This window comes from Sus scrofa, chromosome 2 (genome assembly GCF_000003025.6).
Source record: "Sus scrofa isolate TJ Tabasco breed Duroc chromosome 2, Sscrofa11.1, whole genome shotgun sequence".
Taxonomy (NCBI): Eukaryota; Metazoa; Chordata; class Mammalia; order Artiodactyla; family Suidae; genus Sus; species Sus scrofa.
Genome location: NC_010444.4, coordinates 86,955,861 through 86,979,571, shown reverse-complemented (window position 1 = coordinate 86,979,571; position 23,711 = coordinate 86,955,861). Strand labels below are relative to the sequence as shown.

At 34.8% G+C, this 23,711-nt stretch overlaps 1 protein-coding gene across 2 annotated transcripts in view; it reads left to right on the top strand.

The window, feature by feature from the left end:
* Positions 1-23,711, top strand: part of AP3B1 (adaptor related protein complex 3 beta 1 subunit) — a 266,801-nt gene that overhangs the window by 163,151 nt on the left and 79,939 nt on the right. For both annotated transcript variants that reach the window (XM_021076471.1, NM_001098585.1), the window contains 5 exon segments: positions 2,355-2,541; positions 3,482-3,612; positions 9,173-9,281; positions 10,896-11,055; positions 14,374-14,521. In XM_021076471.1, the coding sequence (XP_020932130.1) occupies positions 2,355-2,541; positions 3,482-3,612; positions 9,173-9,281; positions 10,896-11,055; positions 14,374-14,521 (735 nt within the window).

Genomic DNA, 23,711 nt, shown 5'->3' with positions numbered 1-23,711 from the left:
TGTTTTGTAATTCACCAATATAATAAAACATTTTAAAGCTAATAAATACAGTGTAAAACATACTCTGTATATTTACATAATAAACATGTATAAAATATAACAACTATGTATACTAAATATACATGTAATATATATAATAATATCTATGTAAAATCTAATGAATACAGTGTATACAGAAGTATAATAAATACATAGTATAAAATTACATAGTGTAAAATTACATAATTCTAGTTACCTGTTTTACAGTTAATAAATACATAGTGTAAAATCTTCATAATTTTAGTTACTTAAAATTTCCTTCCACAAAAAAGAAAATCATGAACTTGGAGGATAGACTTGTGGCTGCCCGGGAGGACAGAGAGGGAGTGGGAGGGATCGGGAGCTTGGGGTTAACGGATGCAAACTATTGCTCTTGGAATGGTTTACAACGAGATCCTGCTGCGTAGCCCTGGGAACTGTCTAGATACTTACATCGTAACACAACAATGGGAGGAAAAATTATGTGTACGTGTGTGTAACTTGGTCCCCATGCTGTACGGTGGGAAAAAAAAAAAAATTCCTAACTCTCAGTAGTGTCTATTAATATATTGAAATAATTAAATTTTCTAAAAATTAATTTCAGAAATCAAAAATAAAAGCAAACTGAATCACTGCACTAGCTTAAAAAATTACTGCAATGAACAGGCTTATTTGCTTTTTCTGTTTTATTTTAGTTACATATTCTAAATCTCAACACTCAGATAGACTTTGGAGTTAACCTAGTTTAAATTCTCACTCTGCGTTTAAGAAAACTAATGGTTAGGTGTATTTCCCAGGTTATCCCAGCACATTGATTGCACAGTCCAGTGTGCCGCACTTCTTTTTGATCTATATTACTCATTTGGTGAATATTTTGCTAATTGACTTTAAAAATGAGTCATAGGGAGTTCTCTTATAGTTCAGTGGGTTAACAATCTGACATTTTCACTGCAGTGGCTCAACTTGCAGCTGTGGCACAGGTTCAATCCCCGACCCAGGAACTTCCATTCACTGCGGGCATGGTGAAAATAAGAACAATGAATCATAGAGTATTTCTTACCTATAGTTGAACCAACATGGTCTAGTAATTAGTGGATAGCCATTGTTGGTAACCAAATTCAGAATAGCTCTATTAACATTTTTCCTTTGTATTTTTATCGTTCTACTTTATTAAAACTAGGTTAATGGTTTTTAAATAGATTGTTACTGAAAGAAGGTTGCTTTCTATCCAAATCAATTATCTTAACGAATTAATATCGTGAAGAGAATTTATCAGACCATTCCTGTGCTTTGACTTATTGTTATAGAACTATCTTTAGTTCTGCCTGGCTTGATTGATTTTATTTTTTATCCATTTCTAATGTCTATAAAATGTTCTAATGTAGATGTTTATTTTTTATGTATTATGAATCCTCTTTAATTTATAGTTACAGTTGTATGTGTGTAACCTAAATTAAAATTATGCTTTTTCAATAAAATAACTGGAGTTTAAAACACAAACCTATTTTGTGAACATTTCCGTTTTGGTTTAATTATTATTAAAATTATCTCAATGTATGTTAATGTAGTACATTCAAAAATTGACTTAGAAAATCTTATTACAGTGTAAAAGCTACTATAATAAGTTGTTCCCTAACCTAAATAAATAAATGACCAATATTACTAGAGGCTATAAGCAACATGGGGAAAAAAATGGAAGGAGTCTTTTATCCTAGTTTTTAGAGGGCATCAGCAGCTTGCTTTTATGAAAAAGTAACAGCTAAATGCACTGCAAATAATTTGCAGTAATCCAGTTCAGTGATTCATGTGTCTGCTTTAATGGGTCATAATTCAGGGTAAAGTAACTGAGTGCAGTCAGAGTGCAGACACTGCTTATGCCAGGGACAGTATCTCTTCATAAAACACACCTCAGGAGAAGCAGTTTGCCAGCCCCCTAATACTCTCTGATGTTTTGATGTCCTGCATATTTTTCCGATTAAGTTTTGAGTGCCATGTTTTTAGTTGTATTTCCACATTCATTATTCTCACGTAGACCCTTCAGCGGGTTTGCCATATATGATTATTTTTTTAATGATGCCTTTCTTTCCACTTCAGCAGTTTAATAATCTAGCACATGGCTGCTTCTCAGTACTCAGCATTCACCTCCCCAATACTGAAGAGGACATGTGCTTTGGCTTCAGAATTCCATTTGCAGTGTTAGAAATGCATATTCCCTATGGAACAACATTTGTTTGACATAACCATTCATTTTTATTACCTCTTTAAATATGTTTATCCAGAGTTATCAATAATCATAAATAACAGTATTCTCATCTTGTTCTCTTTTTTTCCAACAGACAAAATTGCTTACCCAGTACATATTAAATCTCGGCAAGTATGATCAAAACTACGACATCAGAGACCGTACAAGATTTATTAGGCAGCTTATTGTTCCGAATGAGAAGAGTGGAGCTTTAAGTAAATACGCCAAAAAAATATTCCTGGCGCAGAAACCCGCACCACTGCTTGAGTCTCCTTTTAAAGGTATTATAATCAGAATGTAACTGCAAAATATATGTTACCTAAAAAAATATGACATTATGTCCCATTTCTAACATATTTCAAATTTATCTTTTAGAGGTTATAAATGGTTAGTGTATATTAATGTATAAGAACACTGTGCTTTCTACTCATTCATCTGTTCTCCAGAGCAAGCTTTAAAGTTTATATTTTTATAGACCTTATTTACCTGAATAATTTCAATCTTGTGATTTTATTTTTATTCTTACTAAACAATTTGATAGATAAAAGCTGTGTTCTTGCAGACATTGACGTCATCTCTGTTTTAAATAGCTTCATTTAATAAGTAGTATATAATTCACCTTAATAGTGAGTTGTTACTAATTAAATGTTTTGTGTACCCTAACATAAGCTCTTTTAGGTAGAATTATTTCATAAAAATATCCCTTTATGTTCACATTTGCTTTTCAAAAATGGAAGTTGACTTATTTTCCCCAGATTTTTAAAAGGAGTAATTTTATAGCCATTACAGTGGGCATCAAATGATTATATACTTTGGTTTTCATATTGTTTCTTATTTAATTGTTGTAAAGCGATAAAAAGCAGTTCAGTTTTGTAGAAAACTATTAAAATTCTGAATGTGTTTGTGGCAAGACATGTATATGGATTGTTTAACTGTGCTGTCATTCTTAATATTCACAGTAAAGTAATTTTTAGAGAAGCTACATATCAGAGCAACACCTCTAAACACACTGACTGATTAGCTTTTTTATTGACCATTATGGGGGAGATTATTGTAATCTATGGACTGAAATCAGTTTTTTGACCTATGAAGAGCTTCCTAGTTTATATTTATTCCTTGACATTTGAGGTAATATGCCAATTACCTTGAGCTCTGATTAGGACTATTCTCTGTTATATACAGTTCATATTGTTTATTTTATATTTTCCTCTATTTTAATAGATAGGGATCATTTCCAGCTTGGCACTTTATCTCATACTCTCAACACTAAAGCTACTGGGTACCTGGAATTATCTAATTGGCCAGAGGTGGCGCCTGACCCATCAGTTCGAAATGTAGAAGTAATAGAGTTGGTAAGTTGACCTTTCTGAAATTAATTTTGTCAAGCTGTGGGAGATTCTAGAATAACTATTGTTTTATATGAAAGCTTTTTTGGGGGGTTGAAAATTGAAAATTGTTCTGGTATTTCTAAATGTAATGTGTTAGATGTATCTTGCTGCTATGGGAACTAAATATTGCAGTATTCCTATGTCATTATACACGTACTGTTCCTTTTCTTCAAGGAAATAGAGAATTGAATTCTCTGCATCAGTGCTACCCACATTTGTGGTATTGCATTTGTAGCTGTGTAGATTCAATTTCTAAGGTATTTAGTTTCATTGGATTGAGCTTTTCCTACTTAGTTTAGAGATTTGTAAGCTTCCTGTCAATATTTTGTGCATCATTTTTGCTATCTCCTCCAGAAAAACCATACAAAATGTTCTGGATTTTCTGATGAACCTGTTTCACGTCAAGCCTAAACGTAAATAGGGCTCATCATGTACCAAAAATGTCCTTACATAAGATCACAATTAAAATGAATAATGTTTTGCTTTCACAATAAAAAAAAAAAAGCTCTCTCTATAAATACTCTTTTCTTGGATCTTTAAAACATGTTGGCCACTAAAATAAAAGAATTAATGTTCTTTCCTAATACTGTCTTTTTTATATAAATAAGAAAAATAAAGGGTCTTTTGATTGTCTTTAGAAATTGGTTATGTGAAATATATCCAAATACTTTAAGTAGAATTAATTTAAAAAAAAAAAGAACAACTAGGTATTACACTATGAATGCTCTCCGGTAGAACACATATTGAACTAGGATTCAGATAAACAGTCTCTATCAGTGATTCCTATGGGAAAGTCAGTTAATCTTCTTGCCTATTAGCTTTTCCATATGCAGTGGAAGAAAATCTTTATTACTTTAAATGGAAGAATTTCTATGATGAGCATATCCATGTAGTTTGATTCTTCTGAGAAATACGCTTCTCCTTTTTAATTTTTTAAAAAACTTTATTGGGGTATAATTGATTTACAGTGTTATATTTGCTTCAGGTTTACAGCAAAGTGAATTAGCGATACTTAATACGCATACCCATTCCTTTTTCCAGTATAAGTTGTTACAGAAGAGTAAGCTCTAGAGTAAGTCCTTGTTAGTTATCTGTTTTATATACAGTAGTGTGAGAATTATGTTTCTCTTAACTACTCAAACTTACCTGGCTTTGGAGCCTGGCCAGAAGCAGTAACCAATAATGGCTCATTCAGTAAACTCTGGCAGTGTACTTTGATAATGTTTTATAAGTATTATCTTGCTTAAACCTCATGATTATTATAAGTGATGGTTATTGTTATTCCCATTTTGCAGATGATGAAACAAAGGTTCAGAGAACCTAATTATCTACATTCAAGTAGCTAGTAAGGGATGGAACTGGAATTCCAGCCCAGATCTGTCTGAGTCCATTACTCATGCATATCATGTAACTTACATGAGGAGAGGAAGCTTGAGCTTGTTCGCAGATGTGTACTATCCTTAGTACTTGCACCACTGTTTTCACGTTGTGACAAATTATCTCTATTTATAGACGATTTTTTTTTCCTTTTGGTCTGTTTGCCATTTCTTGGGCTGCTCCCGTGGCATATAGAGGTTCCCAGGCTAGGGGTCTAATTTGAGCTGTAGCTGCCAGCCTACACCGCAGCCACAGCAACACCAGATCTGGGCCTCATCTGCAACCTACACCACAGCTCACAGCAACGCCGGATCCTCAACCCACTGAGCAATGCCAGGGATGGAACCCGCAACCTCATGGTTCCTAGTCGGATTAGTTAACCACTGAGCCATGACGGGAACTCCAAGGTGATTTTTTAAAATATAAAACTTATTGAAAGGAATTGCGTGTTCCTCCTTGCTACTAAGTTTGGGAGTTTTTCACTCTACGTTTTTCTATTAAGTATTCTTCAGAAAGATTGGCTTATTTGTGGAATTTCATTGATCAGATGCTAGAATACAAAGAGAATATTCTTTGTTATGATTCTTTCACAAATATCCCTCTGCTAATTTCTTATTATGCCTGTTTTTTGTGTTTATTGTTCTGTCCTTTTTCATTATTGAGAACATAATGTTTCGGCCCAAATAGAACCATCCTTTTATCTTCTCCCCCACTTCCACCCTTTACCTCCTCCTTGCCACCCTAATTCACTAGAAAAAGTAAAATAAAAATAGTTTATCTTCTCAGAAATTGATAGCAGTGCCATGCAATTTAATTTGGTTTCAATAGTATCCTTATATTGGCTGAGAGATTGGTTGGTTGACTGGCTTCTTCCATTTTCATGTGCTCATCTAAGCATTTACTACCTTATAGGGACAGTACTTAAATAACCTATTTTCTTATGTTCATTTCACCCGTCCAGTTCAACAGAGACAAATTGATTTCTTTTTCATTTTGCTGACTACATTGTGGGAATTAATAATTGGTGACTTATTATGGAGGATAATTATAACTGATGGAACTTGGTCGGCAAAAACTGTCACTATCCATTGATGCCATGCAGAAGACAGTTTCAATCTGTTGGTCTCTGGACGTATTGACTTAAAATTATACTGAGACTCAACTAAATATAAAAATAATGTTCCTAGTTTTGTTATCAAATGAAGCTATAGCACTGCAGAAAGGAGTATTCATATAGTCTTTGTTGCCTCTCACTTCACCTCCCCCACCAAAGTCCTATCAGTGTATTTCATGCACGTGATATGTGTGTTATCCTAGTTTTACTATTATGGGATCTCATAGGGTCACATCTTGTTACTGTGAAATACAACTTCGTAAGAATAATGGCCTAGCTTTAGTTAATCTGGTATTTTAATCAGAACAACAGGGAACCTCCTCACATTGCCAGTAGAAGACACTTTGTCTTACACACACTACCATTTCCAGAATATCAGATATGAAACACACACACACACCTACAATGACACCAGTAAGGTTTTGGGTATTTTTGTTTCTGTTTTTTCCTTAGTTCTAGAAAATCCTTTTCTCCCCAGTCACAGGAAGACTGTCTTTGGCGTACAAAGACTAATTGATTATAAACACACCCTATTACCAACATTTTATCCTTCATAGGAACTTTTAGATTATTGCCTTGCTATTCTTTTCCTCCTCTCTTTCCCTCTTACTACTTTTGCCCGGAATTTGATACAGTTATCATAATCATAAAAGATCCTAACAAAAATTAAAATATTGTTATTATTAGCCTTTGCCCTTTAAAACCTAAAATTCCATGAGTAGAGAGTGCATGGCTGTGTCAAAATCATATGCCCCTTTGAGAATAGGAACCTGATATTCCTTATTTGTTGACTTAGTCTTACCCTGAAAGCCATGGTCTAATTAAGTAATTTTTTCCCCGTGAATTGACCTGACACACTTTTTACTAGCCTTCAGAAAAATCGTTTGGATTTAAGAAAAATATGAATGTCACTGTTTACTAAATATAGAAGTTTGTTTATAGTATCTTTACTCATATTTGGAGGACATATATATATATACATATATATGTGTGTGTGTATATATAAATAAAGAAAGCAGTACTGCTGATCTTATGTAAGTATCTTATTCAAATATATGTGGGGAGTTTTTACTCATTTTTCTGTTATTATCCACATAATAATTTTCCAGGTTACTGAAGCTTATCTTTTTAAGCAACGTATTTTAGGCCCATAAGCCCTCTAAATCAGTGGTTTTCAAACCAAGCTGTACATTATAATTATATAGAGATCTTTAAACAAAACAAACCTGTATCAGCCCTGCAGCAGACCAATTAAATCAGAATCTTAGGAAGTGAATCCAAGGCATTATTTTTCTTAGTAGTATTTTCATTGTTGGTATTTATAATTTAAAAAATATTCTTAGGTGATTCTGATATGTGTCTGTGCTGAGAACCCTTCTTAAATAAGAACCTCTGTCCTGCTGTAAGCTTCTTTACAACAAAATGTTACTCTTGCAGCCTGACACATAGTGGAAACTCAAAAGTGTGATAAATAGTTTTAACCTTCTTGACCTTTTAAAAAATATGCATTTCCTTGCCCTTTAAAAGAGGGTTCCCTGGTGGCTCAGCAGGTTAAGCATCTGGCATTGTCACTGCTATGGCTCAGGTTGCTGCTGTTGCATGTTCCTTGGCCCCAGAACTTCCACATGCCATGGGTGCAGCAGCCAAAAACAAACAAACAAAAAACACAAAAAGAGAGGGTGTATGATGCATGGTTTTACTTTTTTTCTTAATGAATCAAGGTCATGCTTATGAAAATAATTTATTTTATTTTACTTTAATATGCTATATTAAAGTTTTTAAGAGGCTACCACTCAACTAATAATTATTGTGCCAGACACATTCAAGATCTATCACTGTACAAAATCTTGAAGCATCTCTGCTTTCCAGAAGCTGACATGCTAGCAGGGATAGATTGACAATAAAAATAAGTACATAAATTATATAGTACATTAGAAAGTAGTAAGTACTGTGACCAAAGAGGGGGGTGTGAAATTAGAGCAAAAAGTAAGGTCAGTAGTGCCAGGCATGGAATGTTGGAGTTTTCAGTAGAGTGGTTCTCCCTGAGATGACATTTGTACAGAGACTTGAAGGAAGTGAGAGACTGAGCCATTCTGTCATCCAGGGGACATGTTGAAAGCTGGAACAGCTTGGGGGAGAGGCCTTGAGACGGGAGCATGACTGAGGGGTTCAAGCAAACTGTAGGGAGTGGCTGGAGTGAAGTGAACAGGCAGGGGAGCAGCAGCCAGGAGAACCCAGAGGCACCGGGGGAGGCCCCAGTCGGTTAGGGCATCGGGTAGGCCCAAACGAACTATCTTAAGGACTTCATTTTTTTCTGAGTGAAAAAGGAGTCTTTGCAGTGTTTCTAACAAAGAGGGGCTTGATTGGAATTAGGTTTTAATGAAATCATTCTAGCCTCTGTGTTGAGCTAACTTGGAGTGGGGGATGGGGAATGGTAATAGACCAAAGATAGGCAGGTGGAGACTCCTCTGGTCCAGGAGTGAGCGATGGCTCTGACCAAGGAGGCTAAAGGCCTTCTTGATGGATTAGGTATTTAAGATATGAGAGAAAGAGAGAAGTCAAGGATTATCCTAGAGTTTAGGCTGTTGAGATAGTAAGGGCTATTTATTGCCTATACTAAATGTTTTCTTTCTTTTTTTTTTTTTTTTTTTTTTTTTTCTTTTACCTTGGTATCAAGCTGTGAACTTTCATTTCTTACTGCTCTTACTGTGTCTCCTCTGATGGCCCCCGTCTCTTCTAAATTATCTTAATGTTAGTTTGTCTTCTGTAGACCAACAACCACAAAAGTGTTTAAAATCGTATGTAAAATAAGGTTGTTCATCTGACATAATAGGCTGTGTTCCTGTATTTAGGGATAAATCAGCCTCAGTGCCAGGACTTTTCACAGTTGCCTTCTCTTTTGAGGCCTTATACTTTCTTCTAGGTTGAGAGTATTCTGAATGATTTAAGTTTTCCTAAAGACTGAATTCCTTAATGAGAATTCATTGATATTTACATTTTTACTTTTTTTTTTTTTTTTTTTTTTTTGATCAGGCAAAAGAATGGACCCCAGCAGGAAAAGCAAAGAAAGAGAAACCTGATAAGAAATTTTACTCTGAATCTGAAGAAGAAGAGGATTCTTCAGAGAGCAGCAGTGACAGTGGTGGGGTTTATAATTCATTGAGAAATATTGTTCACTGTAGTTTATATACTGTGCCTCCTGTAAAACAGTTAGGCCTAGAACAGAGTATTCAACAAGCAGGTTTAAATAAAACTTGTACTATTTTAATTCATTTCATTTACATATCATTGTTTCATTTTCAAATAATTTCTAACCCCCTTTTCCTTTGATCTTACCTCTTGGACATAGAACTAATAAAAGAGTTGAAATAGGAACTCATGCTTTCTGAATTCTAACCCACTCCCTCTGATATTCATTAACATATTGAGAAACCATAATTTTGGAGTTGTGGCGCAGCGGAAACAAATCGACTAGGAACCATGAGGTTGTAGATTCAATCCTTGGCCTTGCTCAATGGGTTAAGGATCTAGCGTTGCTGTGGTTGTGGCGTAGGCCAGCAGCTGTAGCTCAGATTAGACCCATAGCCTGAGAACCTCCATATGCCGAGGGTACAGCCCTAGAAAGCCAAAAAAAAAAAGTAATTTTATATTTGAGAAGCCTTTAGTGAGACCTTTAAAATTAACTTTATTTTATAAGATGCAAAGTTTATTTTATACCTTGAGCAATCTGTTTCTTATCCATTTTATACTCTTCTACATGAACCTGTATAGAGGTTCTTGTTCAGTCTTACCACTTGGGACGTGGCAGGGTCAGAATCTCAACTTGGACATTCCAACCTGAGAACTCATACTTTTCACCACTGTAAGCTATTCCAAAAGAATATAGACACTCGTAGTTAGTCCTCATAAAGAAGATATTATTTCCAATGTATTAGAACAGTATTTTAACTGGAGGTTATATTCCTGCCTGAGGACACTTCATCAGATAGTTCATGGGGAGGGATAAGAATTTGTCCTATCTAGGATGTGATTCTGCGCCTGTAATCATTTCAACTAGTAAAAAACTATGCTTCATGTTTAAAATATACATAAATGTCTATCTGTATCTCTTCTGTAAAGAGCCCTAGGATACCATAATTCATACATAAAACATTTAACTCTATAGCTCCTTAATGTAACTTTATCATTTCTTGGACCTCGAAAACTCCTTATACTAGCTAAAATAAGTTGTAGCTTTTTAATTAGTGATTTTCCTTTCTTGCCTTTGAATTTAGAAGTTTTTGAAGATGATTTGAATGGTTCATTTCCCTCTCAAAATTTGTTCCTGAGGAGATTCATCAGTTCCTTCTGTTTCTCTCAATAAAATTTCCCATTATAAGGAGGGGAGTTGAATATTATTTCTTTATCCTTCTATCATCCTTACAATCATGCCTTAAAAAAAAAAAAAAAAAAGTTTTTGCCATAGCTAAGGGTTTGAAAAGCAAGATACTCTCAGATTTGGTTTACATGGCTCATCTTTTCTTTGCCTCTCTGTCTCTACTTGGTCTCAGAGTGCCATCTGTGTCTAGTGCCTCCCTCGGTGCTCAGCCTGCTGCGGGGTGCCCGAGGGCGGAAACGGAAAATGTTAACAAGTGGGGTTCCCTCAACTAAAATTCAGCATCCAGTTTCATTTGTGATGAATGCTGACACTTAGTTGTGTCCTTATGTATAATTAAATGGCTATAAATCATAGAGTGTCTGGTGATTTTTTTTTCAGAGAGTGAATCTGGAAGTGAAAGTGGAGAACAAGACGAGGAAGGAGACAGCAGTGAGGACAGCAGTGAGGACTCCAGTGAGCACCAGAGTGAGAGTGGAAGTGAGTCAGAAGCAGAAAACAAAAGAGCAGGCCAGAAGAGCTCCAGAACCAAAGGAAAAAGGTGATTCATTCTGTTCAGGATTTCCTTCCAAAATATTCTGTGGTATTTTCCCCCAGGCTAACACTGAGTGAGAAAACAGTGTGTATTTTTTCCCAAATAGATTTTAACTCTCGTAATATTAATTTAAAATACTAATTCACATTATTTTCCTACTTGAAATGCTCAGTTTTCATTTTGAACTTGAACACATCTTGGGGTTACATTTTGAAAATTGGTGTAACCTTGGAACGCTGAGTTAAGTGATCAAGCAGTCGGTATGAAACACTTAATTACCTTTTGAAGCAATTTTGCTGAGGACTAAAATTAAATCCTTCAACACTTTGCCATTATGTAACTAAGACAATTGATTTTTCTAAATAATGTTATATTAAAAAGATTATGATTCAAATATTAGAGTCAGGGGCTGTGAAGGAAGACGGTCATAAGATATTTAAGCGTTAGCGCTTTTTAAGATCTCCCATTATCAACAACATTATCAAGTATTAAAGTGTCATTAAAATTTTGAGTAATTGGGGCTAATACCTTGGATTGTCTGAGTCTGTTTTCCTCGCTGCTGTCAGTGAGTGGCCTCTGCAGACACGATGGCCCTTTCCCCGGGAGCCTGTGCCCGCTCACTTGATGAGCTTGCAGCCCAGCTCAGTCGTGGCTGACAGCACTGATTGGGGCGCAGTACGCTCTCTGCTCCTTTTATTACAGACAGTAATTAAAGCAGCTCGCCCTGCCACTTCCATAACAAACACAGCATAATGCCCTAATTATGACTTTATTAATTTAAGTCAGGATTTAATGATTTTAAAAGTGATTTATATTGTTTTTCCTGTTCAGAACAAATGAAATCTGTAGGTTAAATTAATACAGGCTTTTCATCATTGCAAAGTTAAAAAGCTAGTTACCAGTAAATTCTTTTCATTAGATTAACATCTGAAACTCTAAGCAGTAAGGTAAACAGTAATTACCCATCAAGATTGAATGATGCATAACAAAATAACACTTTTACCTTTAAAATCTTATCTTAAAAGCTAGACGTTAAATATATTCAGATTTCACTCACTTGTTGCAACAGGGGAGTTACTTGGTTTGTAATAAACTTTTTCCTCGAGAGAAGTTCTGTGTTTCTGGTTTAATATCAGAGTGTCTATGATTATGTAGTTTTTAAAAAGTGTCTTATTTCTTAGCAAGGGAAAATTTTGTTCAGTGCACTACATATCTGTTCCCGCAGCAAGAGCATATTATGCTAGAAGTTTATAATCATTAATTATATTAGTTTCATTACATTTTCTTCAGAAAGAGGCTTTTCTTTTTACCCATGTTTGGATTTTAAAGAATTGTTTTTTATGCCGAAGGGGATCTCAGATACATTCTAAACCTTATATTTTCAAGCACATGTTTTAACCACTACATGGAGGATAGTAAATTGCCATTCTTTGCTAGGGGGAAAAAACAACAATGTACTTTTTAGTCATCAAATATAATTACATGTGCTCTGAGATGTTACCATGACTCCATTTTTAATAAACAGCAATCATATTTCCTCCACAAAAATCAATTCAAGGAAATATCGATTCTTCCCTTGCCTCACCACTCTCCCCCTGACCCCGCTGTGTTTTTCTGCCTGTCTCTTAGAATTTTTTTTTAATGCTTTGCCAGTATAACCGTATGATAATTTTTAAAGCTAAGGAGCTTTAAATATTTTTAGAACCACCCTTTAGTAATCATAATTATGACTAAATTTGAATTTAATACCCTAGAGTATTTTCATTTTAAAGGAGAAAGTATAGCGTAGTGGAGAAAATATGATCTTTAGAGTAAGACAGACTTGAGTCCAGATTCCAATTCTGCCTCTCCTGGCTGTGTGCTCTTGAGCAAGTTACTTAACTTTCCTGAATATTATAGGATAATAATGCATCCAGTAAGAATATGTTGAATCATCTGAATTGGATAATGACTTAGGAAGTGCCTAACAGTGCCTGGCACAAGATAGATTTAAAAAAAAAAAAAAGTGCTGTGCTGTGTTTTGTTTTGTTTTTTTGCTGTGCCTGTAGCACACAGAAGTTCCTGGGGCAGGAACCAAACCTGAGCCACAGCAGTGACCCAGGCTGCTGCGGTGACAGAGCCAGATCCTCAACTCGCTGTACCACAAGGGAACTCCATAAAGCGGCTTCTTAAAACAACACATACATACACATATAGTAAAGAAAACTAGGCTTTCGATTTTGAGAAAATAAAAGACTTCAAGGTATCTCTCTTCCCCTGAGAAAAGACCTTTTGGCTGCCTTACATTTTATCTTTTCCCCTTGGAGAACTACTCCCTTTCTGCCTACTTTACTGTTCCTTTTCAGTGCAGGTGTCTCTTCCTCTAGAAGCATTCCCAATCTTGCTCAGGTTTGTTTATTACTTACTGTACTTTATTATCACTGCTGGTCTTCTCCATTGGACTGTAGACTCTTTAAGAGAGGTACACAGAGATCCTCTCTATCTTACTAACCATTGTCATCCTTAGCACCTAACATGGTGCCAATGCATGCTGGGCAGTCAGTAAATATTTGTTAAATGAGGGAGTGAGTGAACAAATGAATGAATAGCAACAGCACTTAGGTTAGATTATTTGGTATTTTAAAAGTTTATATTTGATTATCTTACATTTTTAGTAAGACTTAGTACATTAGAAGAATTCTTTTTTGAACTGGTTAACATTTTCTCATTAATGTGTTTAAGGGTCACATTTGGAAACATGTAAATAATTTTCTTGGACAGAAAAGAATCTATAAAATGTAAGTCTACTTTAGCAAAATAGATGTATATTTAAATTTATTAATGAACACCTAGTATTTTGAGACAGTGTTTTAAAATCAGCCTAAATATCTTTGAATTAATTTTTGCACCTAATGTGTACCCCTGGTAAATCAAACATTTAATTATTACTCTATTTATGATATCATTTAGTATTACTTTAAGACCTTTTGCGTTTGAAGTATGCGTGGTGTGGTATAATGGATTTTGAATAGGTTCTAATGTATTTGGTTATAGGTTATACTACCTTTATTATTTTTCAATTTTTTTTCTTTTTCTTAATTTTTTTATCATAGCTGATTGGTAATACTACCTTTTTTATTATTTCATTAATATGTTCTGGAATTTTAAAACCACTTTTATTGTCTTTTTTGCACTAAAAAATGGTCCTTGGTGAAATATACTTCTCTAGTAAGGATTTTGACTCATAGGCAAATGGACAAATGGTAGCACTTGTCATTTGATTTTTCAAACTGCTTAAACTTGATTATGTAAGAATTCAACATTTTAAAATATTATTCTGCATAGAGATTCTGAAGATGTGGATAAGGAAAATGAAAACTCTAAAACTTCAGATTCCTCCGATGCTGAATCTAGTTCAATAGAAGGCAGTTCTTCAGGTTCTGAATCAGAATCAGTATCTGAAAGTGAATCTGAATCAAGAAAAGTTACTAAGGTAAGAGACTATACATTCGGTATAACTGAAAATAAATATTGTCATAGCCTTTTCCTAATTAAGAGTAAATGTTTCTGAAAATTTGTGTTTTGTTGAAAATCGAGAAACCAGAACATGATTTTAACATCATCACTGACAACTGAAATAAACATCGTCTTTATTTATCTACACCTGTGATTTTTTTTTTCTAGATTATCACTTGGCACAGCTCTGCAGAGAAATTACAAACTTTCTTTAACCTCACCCTTTCCAACCAAAATTAGAGGCTTCTGTGTTATGAGTACAGCATTTTTGTTCAAGGCCAGGATGTGACAAGAAAGGCTTTTACCAAAGGGGATGTAAAGGATGTGACAGAAATTAGGCAAAGGAATATAAATGTACATGCATCATAAGAAATTGAGACTAACATGCTTTTTAAAAAATATTAGGCACTTTGGATAATAGAGTTTTTTTAAAGGTTTAGTTAAAGGGTGTACATTCTTATAGTCAATAAAAATGCATTCGCTATGTATTTTTAAAACAAACGCAAGAACTCCTTTTGTAATAGAATGATAATGCTTTTTTATATAATATTTGTAACACTAAAACTTGTGTTTACTTAGCAGAAAAAATAAAACCATGCATTGGAAAAATGTAGTTTTTAATTCAAAATTCAGACCTAACACATATCTTTCTGACCTTTGTTATTCCCTTCTTCTAAATGGATCATGGTGATGCTAGGTCTCAAGTGGAGTAGTTTCTTACATAAATATGCTATTCCATATGTTGAAAATATGGTCACACATTGCCTTTTATTGAATTCAATTTCTTTTTAAGCCACCATTTTTTTTCATTTACTCTAGTAACACGAATAAGTCATCTGAGTAGCCAAATATGAAAATGAATTCATCAATGTAATAGTTGCCTCCCCCATCCAGAGATTTATTGAGGAGAGACATTTTTTTAACAAGAGTAAGCGTATTTAAATATTATCTTGATTACCTTATATCAAATATTCTTACATATAGTAAAACCTATTTTATTTTATTTATTTATTTTCTTGTCTTTTGTCTTTTCAGGGCCACTCCAGGGGCATATATAGGTTCCCAGGCTAGGGGTCCAGTCGGAGCTACAGCTGCCAGCCTACACCACAGCCACAGCAATGCCAGATCTGAGCCGCGTCTGCGACCTACACCACAGCTCACGGCAATGCCGGATACTTAACCCATTGAGCAAGGCCAGGGATTGAACCCACAACCTCATGGTTCCTAGTCAGATTTGTTTCTGCTGCACCACGATGGGAACTCCACATATAGTAAAACCTATTTTAACCTGAATTTATATTTAAAACTTTTGTCTATATACAGTAAGTATATAATCTAAGATTTTTATTTTTCAAAAATTCATGTAAAATCCCAAGACAATTTTTGGCTTACTAATCTGGCTTCTTGTAAAAACTTATCACACAGCGAGTTTGACATCCTCTTGCTTCCTACTTACATTAAATTATAGAAACCTTAAGATGTTATTTAAAATAAAAGAGCTTTAGAAGTTGAGAGTAGGTACAACCTGGAATAAAATATCAGTGTTTTTTTATTTTATTTTATTTTTTGCAAATCAATCCAACTTTATTTTTTTAATTAATTTATTTTTTTTTTATTTTCCCACTGTACAGCAAGGGGATCAAGTTATTTTTTAAACAGCAGACAAATTAAAGAATGTCAAGTGGTTGAAATTAAAGTGAGTTTTCTTAAGAAGTTTTGTAAAAATTGAAAAATTGTACACTTTTGTGCCTGTGTGGTATTAGAAGCAGAGCATTAGGAGCCAGTTAAAATGCCACAGGGGTGCCCCAGGTCAGAGATTCAGTTTGTTTCTTCTTTGTGACTTTCAGTGATAAGATTGAATATCTTAATGGTTGAAAATATTTTATTGTAGAACATCAGTAAAAAATTTCAAAGTGTTGCAGTGAGCTTCTTGAGAAAGTCAGGTTTTACTCACATTGATGATAGTTTTATGTCGATGTGTTTTGCTTAATAGCTTATTTTCTGTATGTTATAATGCTTTTCCTGTTTGTAACAGGCAGATAGGAGTATTTGTTTTAATTTATTAGTTGGAATATTTTCCACCTTGGAACCACTATAGCTATTTTTTTCTATTTCTTCGAGGATTTGAAGTATACCGTGCATTTACAAGTGTACCAATTTTCTAATAATGGGCAACTCTATAATTGTTGAAAAGTCCTTCTGCACCAAGTGTTGTGGCTTCTGCTTTAAATTATGAGTAATGAAGGCAGATGGTGGCTGCTTTACCTTAATTTAGCATGACAGTATATTAGTGCTGAAAATTCATATGCCTTAAATCTGGAGCCCAACTAAATCTATACTTTTGCTCTTTCTTTTCTTTCATTTGGACACTGTATTTTGGGGATATTGAGCATGAAAATGGGGGCTTGGGGGTACCTTGAATATATGGTTTTGAAAACAGTTCATTTTATGGTGGTCCTATGAATCAGGTGTAGTGTTCTTCTTGTTGGAAGATAGCTTTATGCTTCAGTTTCCTCATCTGTAAAGTAGAAATGCTAATACCTACTCTTCTTCTTTCATGTGCTGTTATTAAAATATCAAATATCAGAGATCAGTATAAAGCACTGTATAAAATATCAAACAGCAGTATTAACATTTTTTAACTTGAATATTAATTCCCTGAGAGACCAAGAGTATTAGAGTTGTAGAACACCAGTGCTAAAAAGAATTGAATTTCTTTTGTAATTCTTAAGTCTCTTGCATTTTTCACTGTTTTTGTATCATTCAGGATAGGAATTAACATTCAGGTGTGACCCCTTAGCTGCAGCCTGTGATCTCATCCACTTTGTGCAGAAGACCAGGCAGCCATTCACTCTGAGCTGCTCCTACCTCTGTGCTCTCTGATACACACTGTTTCCTGTTCTTTGACTATAGCTCTGAGTAAACCATCCTTATCCACTTAGTTGAGAATAAGTCCTTTTTCCTTTGGCCATGTTTCGTTGGTAATCATCTGCATCTTCTGCACCTTCAATCTCATTTTTCACTGATCCGTCCTCCACCAGCCAAAGCACTCAAGTCTTTCCTAGCATTTAAAGAGAGAAGGGGAAGGGAGTAGAATAGAGAAACAGAGGATGTGTCAGAGGGAGAGTTTAGAAAAATCGTCTAGGAGCTCCCGCTGTGGCGCAACAGGTTCAGTGGCGTCTTAGGAGCCCTGGGACTCAGGTTTAATCCCTGGCCAGCAGGGGCTGAAGGATCCAGCTGGGGATGCAACTGCAGATCAGATCTGATCCCTGGCCTGGGAGCTTGGTATGCCCGAGTGGTGGCCAAAAATAAAAAAAAATTTAAAAAATTTTAAAAAAAGGAGGGTGGGAGGAATGCAGAGAACAGAAGACTGGGTATTCTCCAGGAACTTATCTCTTAGCCCAGTTATTTCTTAATCCCTTTTTTCTTTCTTTTTTTTTTTTTTTTTTGGTCTTTTTGTCTTTGTTGTTGTTGTTGTTGCTATTTCTTGGGCCGCTCCCACGGCATTAATCCCTTTTAAATTGGTTTCTGCTCCTATCACCTCCTACAGATACTGCTCTCTGAAAAGTTGGCCATGATCTTTCTCCAAACCCAGTGATCTTCTCTTAGTTTATCCTTCTCTTTTTATATGACTATTCCCCTGCTACTTAAAACTCCCTACATTCTTTTTTTTTTTTAACTTCTCTGGCCCTATAATCTTTTGATTGCTTTACTTTTTACTCGCTTATGACACCTGAGGATGAACATTGCCCAGAGTTAGTCTTAGTACACATTCTTTTCAAAAATATTAATTGATATGAATTAATTTATTTTAGTTCTTTTTTCCTGTACATTTTCCTATTATGAGACTCATTAACTTTTTAGCATCTGCTAAAACATTTATGTGAATTACTTTTTCTTTTCTTTTTTTTTTTTTTTTTGTTTTTTTTTGTCTTTTTTTTGCCTTTCCTAGGGCCACTCCCGTGGCATATGGAGGTTCCCAGGCTAGGGGTCGAATCAGAGTTGTAGCCACCGGCCTACGCCAGAGCCACAGCAACGCAGGATCCGAACTGCGTCTGCAACCTACACCACAGCTCACAGCAACGCCAGATCGTTAACCCACTGAGCAACGGCAGGGACCGAACCCGCAACCTCATGGTTCCTAGTTGGACTCGTTAACCACTGCGCCACGATGGGAACTCCGTGAATTACTTCTAAAATAATACTTCTAACTAAATCCCTAAAACTCTTTTTTTTTTTTCCTGGCCATGGCATATGGAAGTTCCCAGGCCAGGGATCAAATCCAGGCCGCAGCTGCAGCAACGCCAAATCCTTAGCCTGCTATGTCATAGCAGGAACTGAAACACTAACTTTTCTTTCCAAGTTCAAACCAAATTCTTAGATCTCTCAGGAGCTACTGGTTTCTCAAACCTAACGTAGCCAGAAGACAGGCGCTACCATTTGACACCAACATGCTTTTTATTCTCCCAGATTTGTAGCCCCATAATTGGCTTTGACTCCTCCCTCATCCTATATGTTTACACAATTGCCGAGTCTTAGAGTCTCTGTGTATTATTTCTCATATCTGTTTCTTCTTATCCTACCACCACCATTGTAGATCAGCTCTTCATTACCTTGCCTTTGGTCATCCTCAGACACTTCCCCACCTCCAGTCCTTCCATAGGGCTGCCAGATTAATGTCAGCGTTACCTATTAATGGTGCCCCATGGTCATTTGAGTTCAGTAAACTTCTCAGTCTAGCATGTCAAAACCCACTTTTCCAGTCTTAACTCCCTTTGTGTTCTCATCCCAATAGACTCTTTGTGGTTCTTGTAAAATGCTATGTGCTTTTCTGTTTCTGTGCCTTTCTTCTTCCTTTTGCATCGTTTTTCTTATTACAGAAAATATAAGCTGAGAAGAAAGTGACCCTTCAAGGGTAGTCCCTCTGCTTCTACTTGAGAATGACTGCATGAATTGAAGAATTTTATTGACTAAGGGTATTACTCCCATGAATGGTGTAGGGACAGTCGTGAGAAGCACTGTTGAGCTGTTTATGTTCCTAAAGTGTTTGCCAATCAGCACCATACCCGAGCGTATCCATAAGACACAAAACTAGTCAAACATTCTGTTGTCATGTATGTTTGTTTGTGTTACTCATTGGGAGGTATGCTGGTTTGAAGTCACATATTATCATTAATGACCAAAGAAAATTATCTTGTTCTTCAGGTGCAGTTACTTTGAGGGGCAAGCATATTTTTATTTATAGATGTTCTTTTCTGAACCAAATTTAATAAATATTTTAATTTGAGCCTAATTCTTTTTATGAAATAATTATTTTCTCCTGGGTAATAACTGTAACAAAATGAGTTTTAATAGTTCTGTATTCTCAGTGCTTTCACATACTTTACAGTGTTTAGGAAACATTTTTTTCTTTATCTAACCTAGAATTCCATGTTCTTATTACCAGCCAGTAAGTTAAAGTGTGCCTACTTACTGTAGTTATTTCCACTGTCACCTTATTAGTCCCACTATTCACACCTTAACTGATACAACAGTTCTGATTATATCTTTAGTGTGTGTTTACCCACTGCTGAAGATTTAATCTGTAGTTAAAACAATAAAAATTTCAAGTCATGATTATAATTTTATGTTTTCTATATTAAGAGCATTTTAATTATATAAATGTCATAAAGCATAATCTTATCAATGAGGACTTCCCTATGTTTCAGTGAGTTAAGGATCGGCATTGTCACTGCTATGGCTCTTGTTACAGCTGTGGCATGGGTTTGATCCCTGGCCTAGGAACTTTTGTATACCGCAGGCATAGCACACACACACACACACACACACACACACACACAAAACCTTATCAATGAAAAATGAATGTATTTAACATACTTGTACTAATAGCATTCCCATATTTGAATCAAAATTAAGATTAATATGCATACTAGCTTTGAGAAAAATACTACCATGGATACCTACCAAGGTTTGAGATGCTTTTGTTGGTGATCGTTATCACAGGTTATAGGAATCTCACTTCACTAATCCCTTTTTGAGAGATGCAAAGCAACTAATTCAGTCTTCCTCACCTGGTCTTTGGACTGGTCACTGGCCTTGTGACTGGTGTCCAAAGGTCAGTAAATGTCAAGATAACCTCAATAAAAGGTGTACCATATGAAAGATTCTTAGGTATGAAATAAATATGGGATGTGGTGTGAATAGATTGTAGATAAGAGTGAAAGGAACTATTTTCTGATTCGTTTTCTGCCCTATTTGTGAAGTAGGAAACAAGTTTAGGCTGCATTTTCCCTAGTATTTATTATTGTTGCAATTACATAACTTCTGTGAAGATTGTAGAATATTGGTTTTTACTCTGAGAATTCAAAGCCTTGCCTCTTTCAATTTCTGCCTTTCCCAGTTTAGTTCATATTTTAAGTTCTCCAGAACAGAAATATCATTTCACTTCAACTGAGATCTTTAAATCGAAGTGAATGCCTTTTTAAGCAAGGTTTCTTATTGAAATAGGGATAATCTAATAGAGAAGATTTGTTTAACAGTTTAGACTTCTTTTTAACTTACGTAGAAGTCTCAATTTACTGGCCATGTGCTTTTGTTTTAAAGCACAGTCCGAAGTGTGAGCCTCATGTTTTTTTAAATCAAATTTGTTAGATAACTGGAAGGCAAGAGTGTCATTAAATTGTCTTTGGTTGGTAATTCTAACTGAAAATATTTCATGCAAATACCTTGCCCTGTGAGGCTAGAAATAAGCCTTGAATTTCAAAGCATGGTATGACTTTGACAAACTTTACCTACTGTTTATCCTGTTTTATAGTTTTAAATTTTAAACCTCTTTATAATGGTTTCCTCTTAGGAAGCATGTTTGATGCTTGTTGTGTCAGTTCTTTTTTTCTATTGCTTTTTTAAAATCAGGATGAAGATGAACATGCATAATAGATTTTTTAAATCTGTGTAAGATATATTAGTACATTTTTTTATTATTATTTGAACCTTAAGAAGTATTTCCAGGATCTTTTGTTTACTATTTGAAATGAAATATATTAAATAAAAATCAGTTTGTTAACCCCGTGACTTTGTATTTCATTCTGAAAATGTTGGTGTGTTGAGGTATATAGTCGAGTACCATAGAAACAAAATGGAGATTTGAGGATGGTGAATTGATAACTAGGTATTTTTGTAGTGAGATTTTAAGATCAGTTACTGTTGTCCTTATAAAAGTCTAATATAGTCACTCAGCTGTTAAAAACCTAATCCTCTATTTAAAAAAAATATACAAAAACAAATTGTCTATCTTTCTGCCTGATCTCTTCTCAAGTACTAACACAATGGAAACAGTGGGTGATCTGTCAATGTGTTTGGTTTGTCAATGATGGTTTTGTATAAATATTGGGAGGGTAAGAAATAAAATTCACACAGTAAAATATGATTTCATCTGCCTTTTCTCTGCAGCTCCATGGCTCATGCTGCGGTGTGAAATTCTCATTTTACACACTTTGCAGGCGGAGCACATGAATTATGCATTGAGCAAGAAAAATCTCCTGCCTCAAGTCCTATATGCATTTACCCAGGTTCTGTCTCTATTACCAAGATGAATTGCAAATGGAGAAATGTTTGATGGAATAGGGCTCTTAACTTCTTTGTTTAGAATTCAGATTTTTATTTTTATAGTAGATAGTTTAAGTATGAAAATGTTTTGAACTTAGTGTGGATTTTTTTAAATGAAGAATGAAATATAATATAAGAGAGGAATGCCAAACACATCACGAGGCTTTTTATTGTCTTGATTCAGAATGCAAGGCTTTTTCAGTTCAGTAGAAATGACCATTATCTATTGCTAATGTTATATTTCAGTCACTGGTTATTTGCTGTACTTAGAAAGTCAATGAAATTCTGTCTTTTTGAGAGCCTTTTTTCTTTTTGTTTTAGGCTTCTCATAAGAGATTATGCCAGTTTCACATGCAGCTCTGTCCTGTGTTGTATGTGCCTGATGTGTATTTAATAGATATTGTTACACACGCTTAGCTGTGAAGTAGAAAATAAGGTATATAGACTTGCCTCCTGCTTTAACTTTGTCTTGATTTGATAGGTTTCTAATTTTTCAGGTGGGGAGGTTACAGTTCCATAAAGGCAGTCATGCACCATTGTAGCTTATAGGAAGCTACACCCATTGTGCTCAGCATAGCATTTTGATAAGTCGCATGGTGATAAGCTCCTTTTGAGATATGTTCTTTCTTCACAGGAATGATACTCTAGTTGAGATGGCATATTCATTCTGAACGTGTTTTTTTTACTTGCAGCTTTTACATTTCAGCTTCAAAACTAACATTTCTTTTATTCTTTTCCCCAGTCCTGGAAATTGTTATTTATTTCAGGTATGGAGAGAGGGGCATGTGTTATTTGTTTAGTTTTTAAAAAAACAAAAATTAAAACCCATCTAGATGATTTGGAGCTTTCAGTGGCAGAAATAATTATTTTGAGGAAGAAAATCAATGCAGATATTCTTAGTGTTTTAGTGTGTATTGATGTACAATCCTTAAAAATACGTTTTCTGAGTATTGGCGTAAGAGAAAAAACAAGCAGGACTTAAAATCATTTTAAAATGTTACCTGACGTATTATTTATCTTGTCCATGTATGTGTACTGTTGTAAGAGCTCTAACACCATATGGACTTTAAATGATGCTAATGTATCTTTTGCTTTAGTGGTACCTTTCTATAGTTAGAGAAATCAAAAATATTTTAATAATTCACATTAACAATCAGTTGTAATTGTAAACTCCTTTGGTAGATTACAAGTTATCTGTCTGACTGTGTTACTTCCATTACTTAGAGTCCTCTACCTGCTAAGAGTTCCATACATATATACAGAATGAATGCATGAACAGAAGTACTTTGGCACAAACATAAGTTTTGGCCTTTAAATTAAGGTTCGGCGTAAAAAAAGGATTGATCATAAAGAAGTAACCATGACCCATATACATCTATAACACCCTTAATCCTTGTTGGTCTTTAATTGTTTATACTACTACTCAGTACTGAACCTTATTTATTCTTTTATTCTTTTTTTAAATTTTTTCATATCACACATCTTTTCTGAATCTAACCAAACTGTGAGTACCTCAGTTTAGAGATCTAGTCCGTAGGTCAAAAATATAGTATCCTGGATAA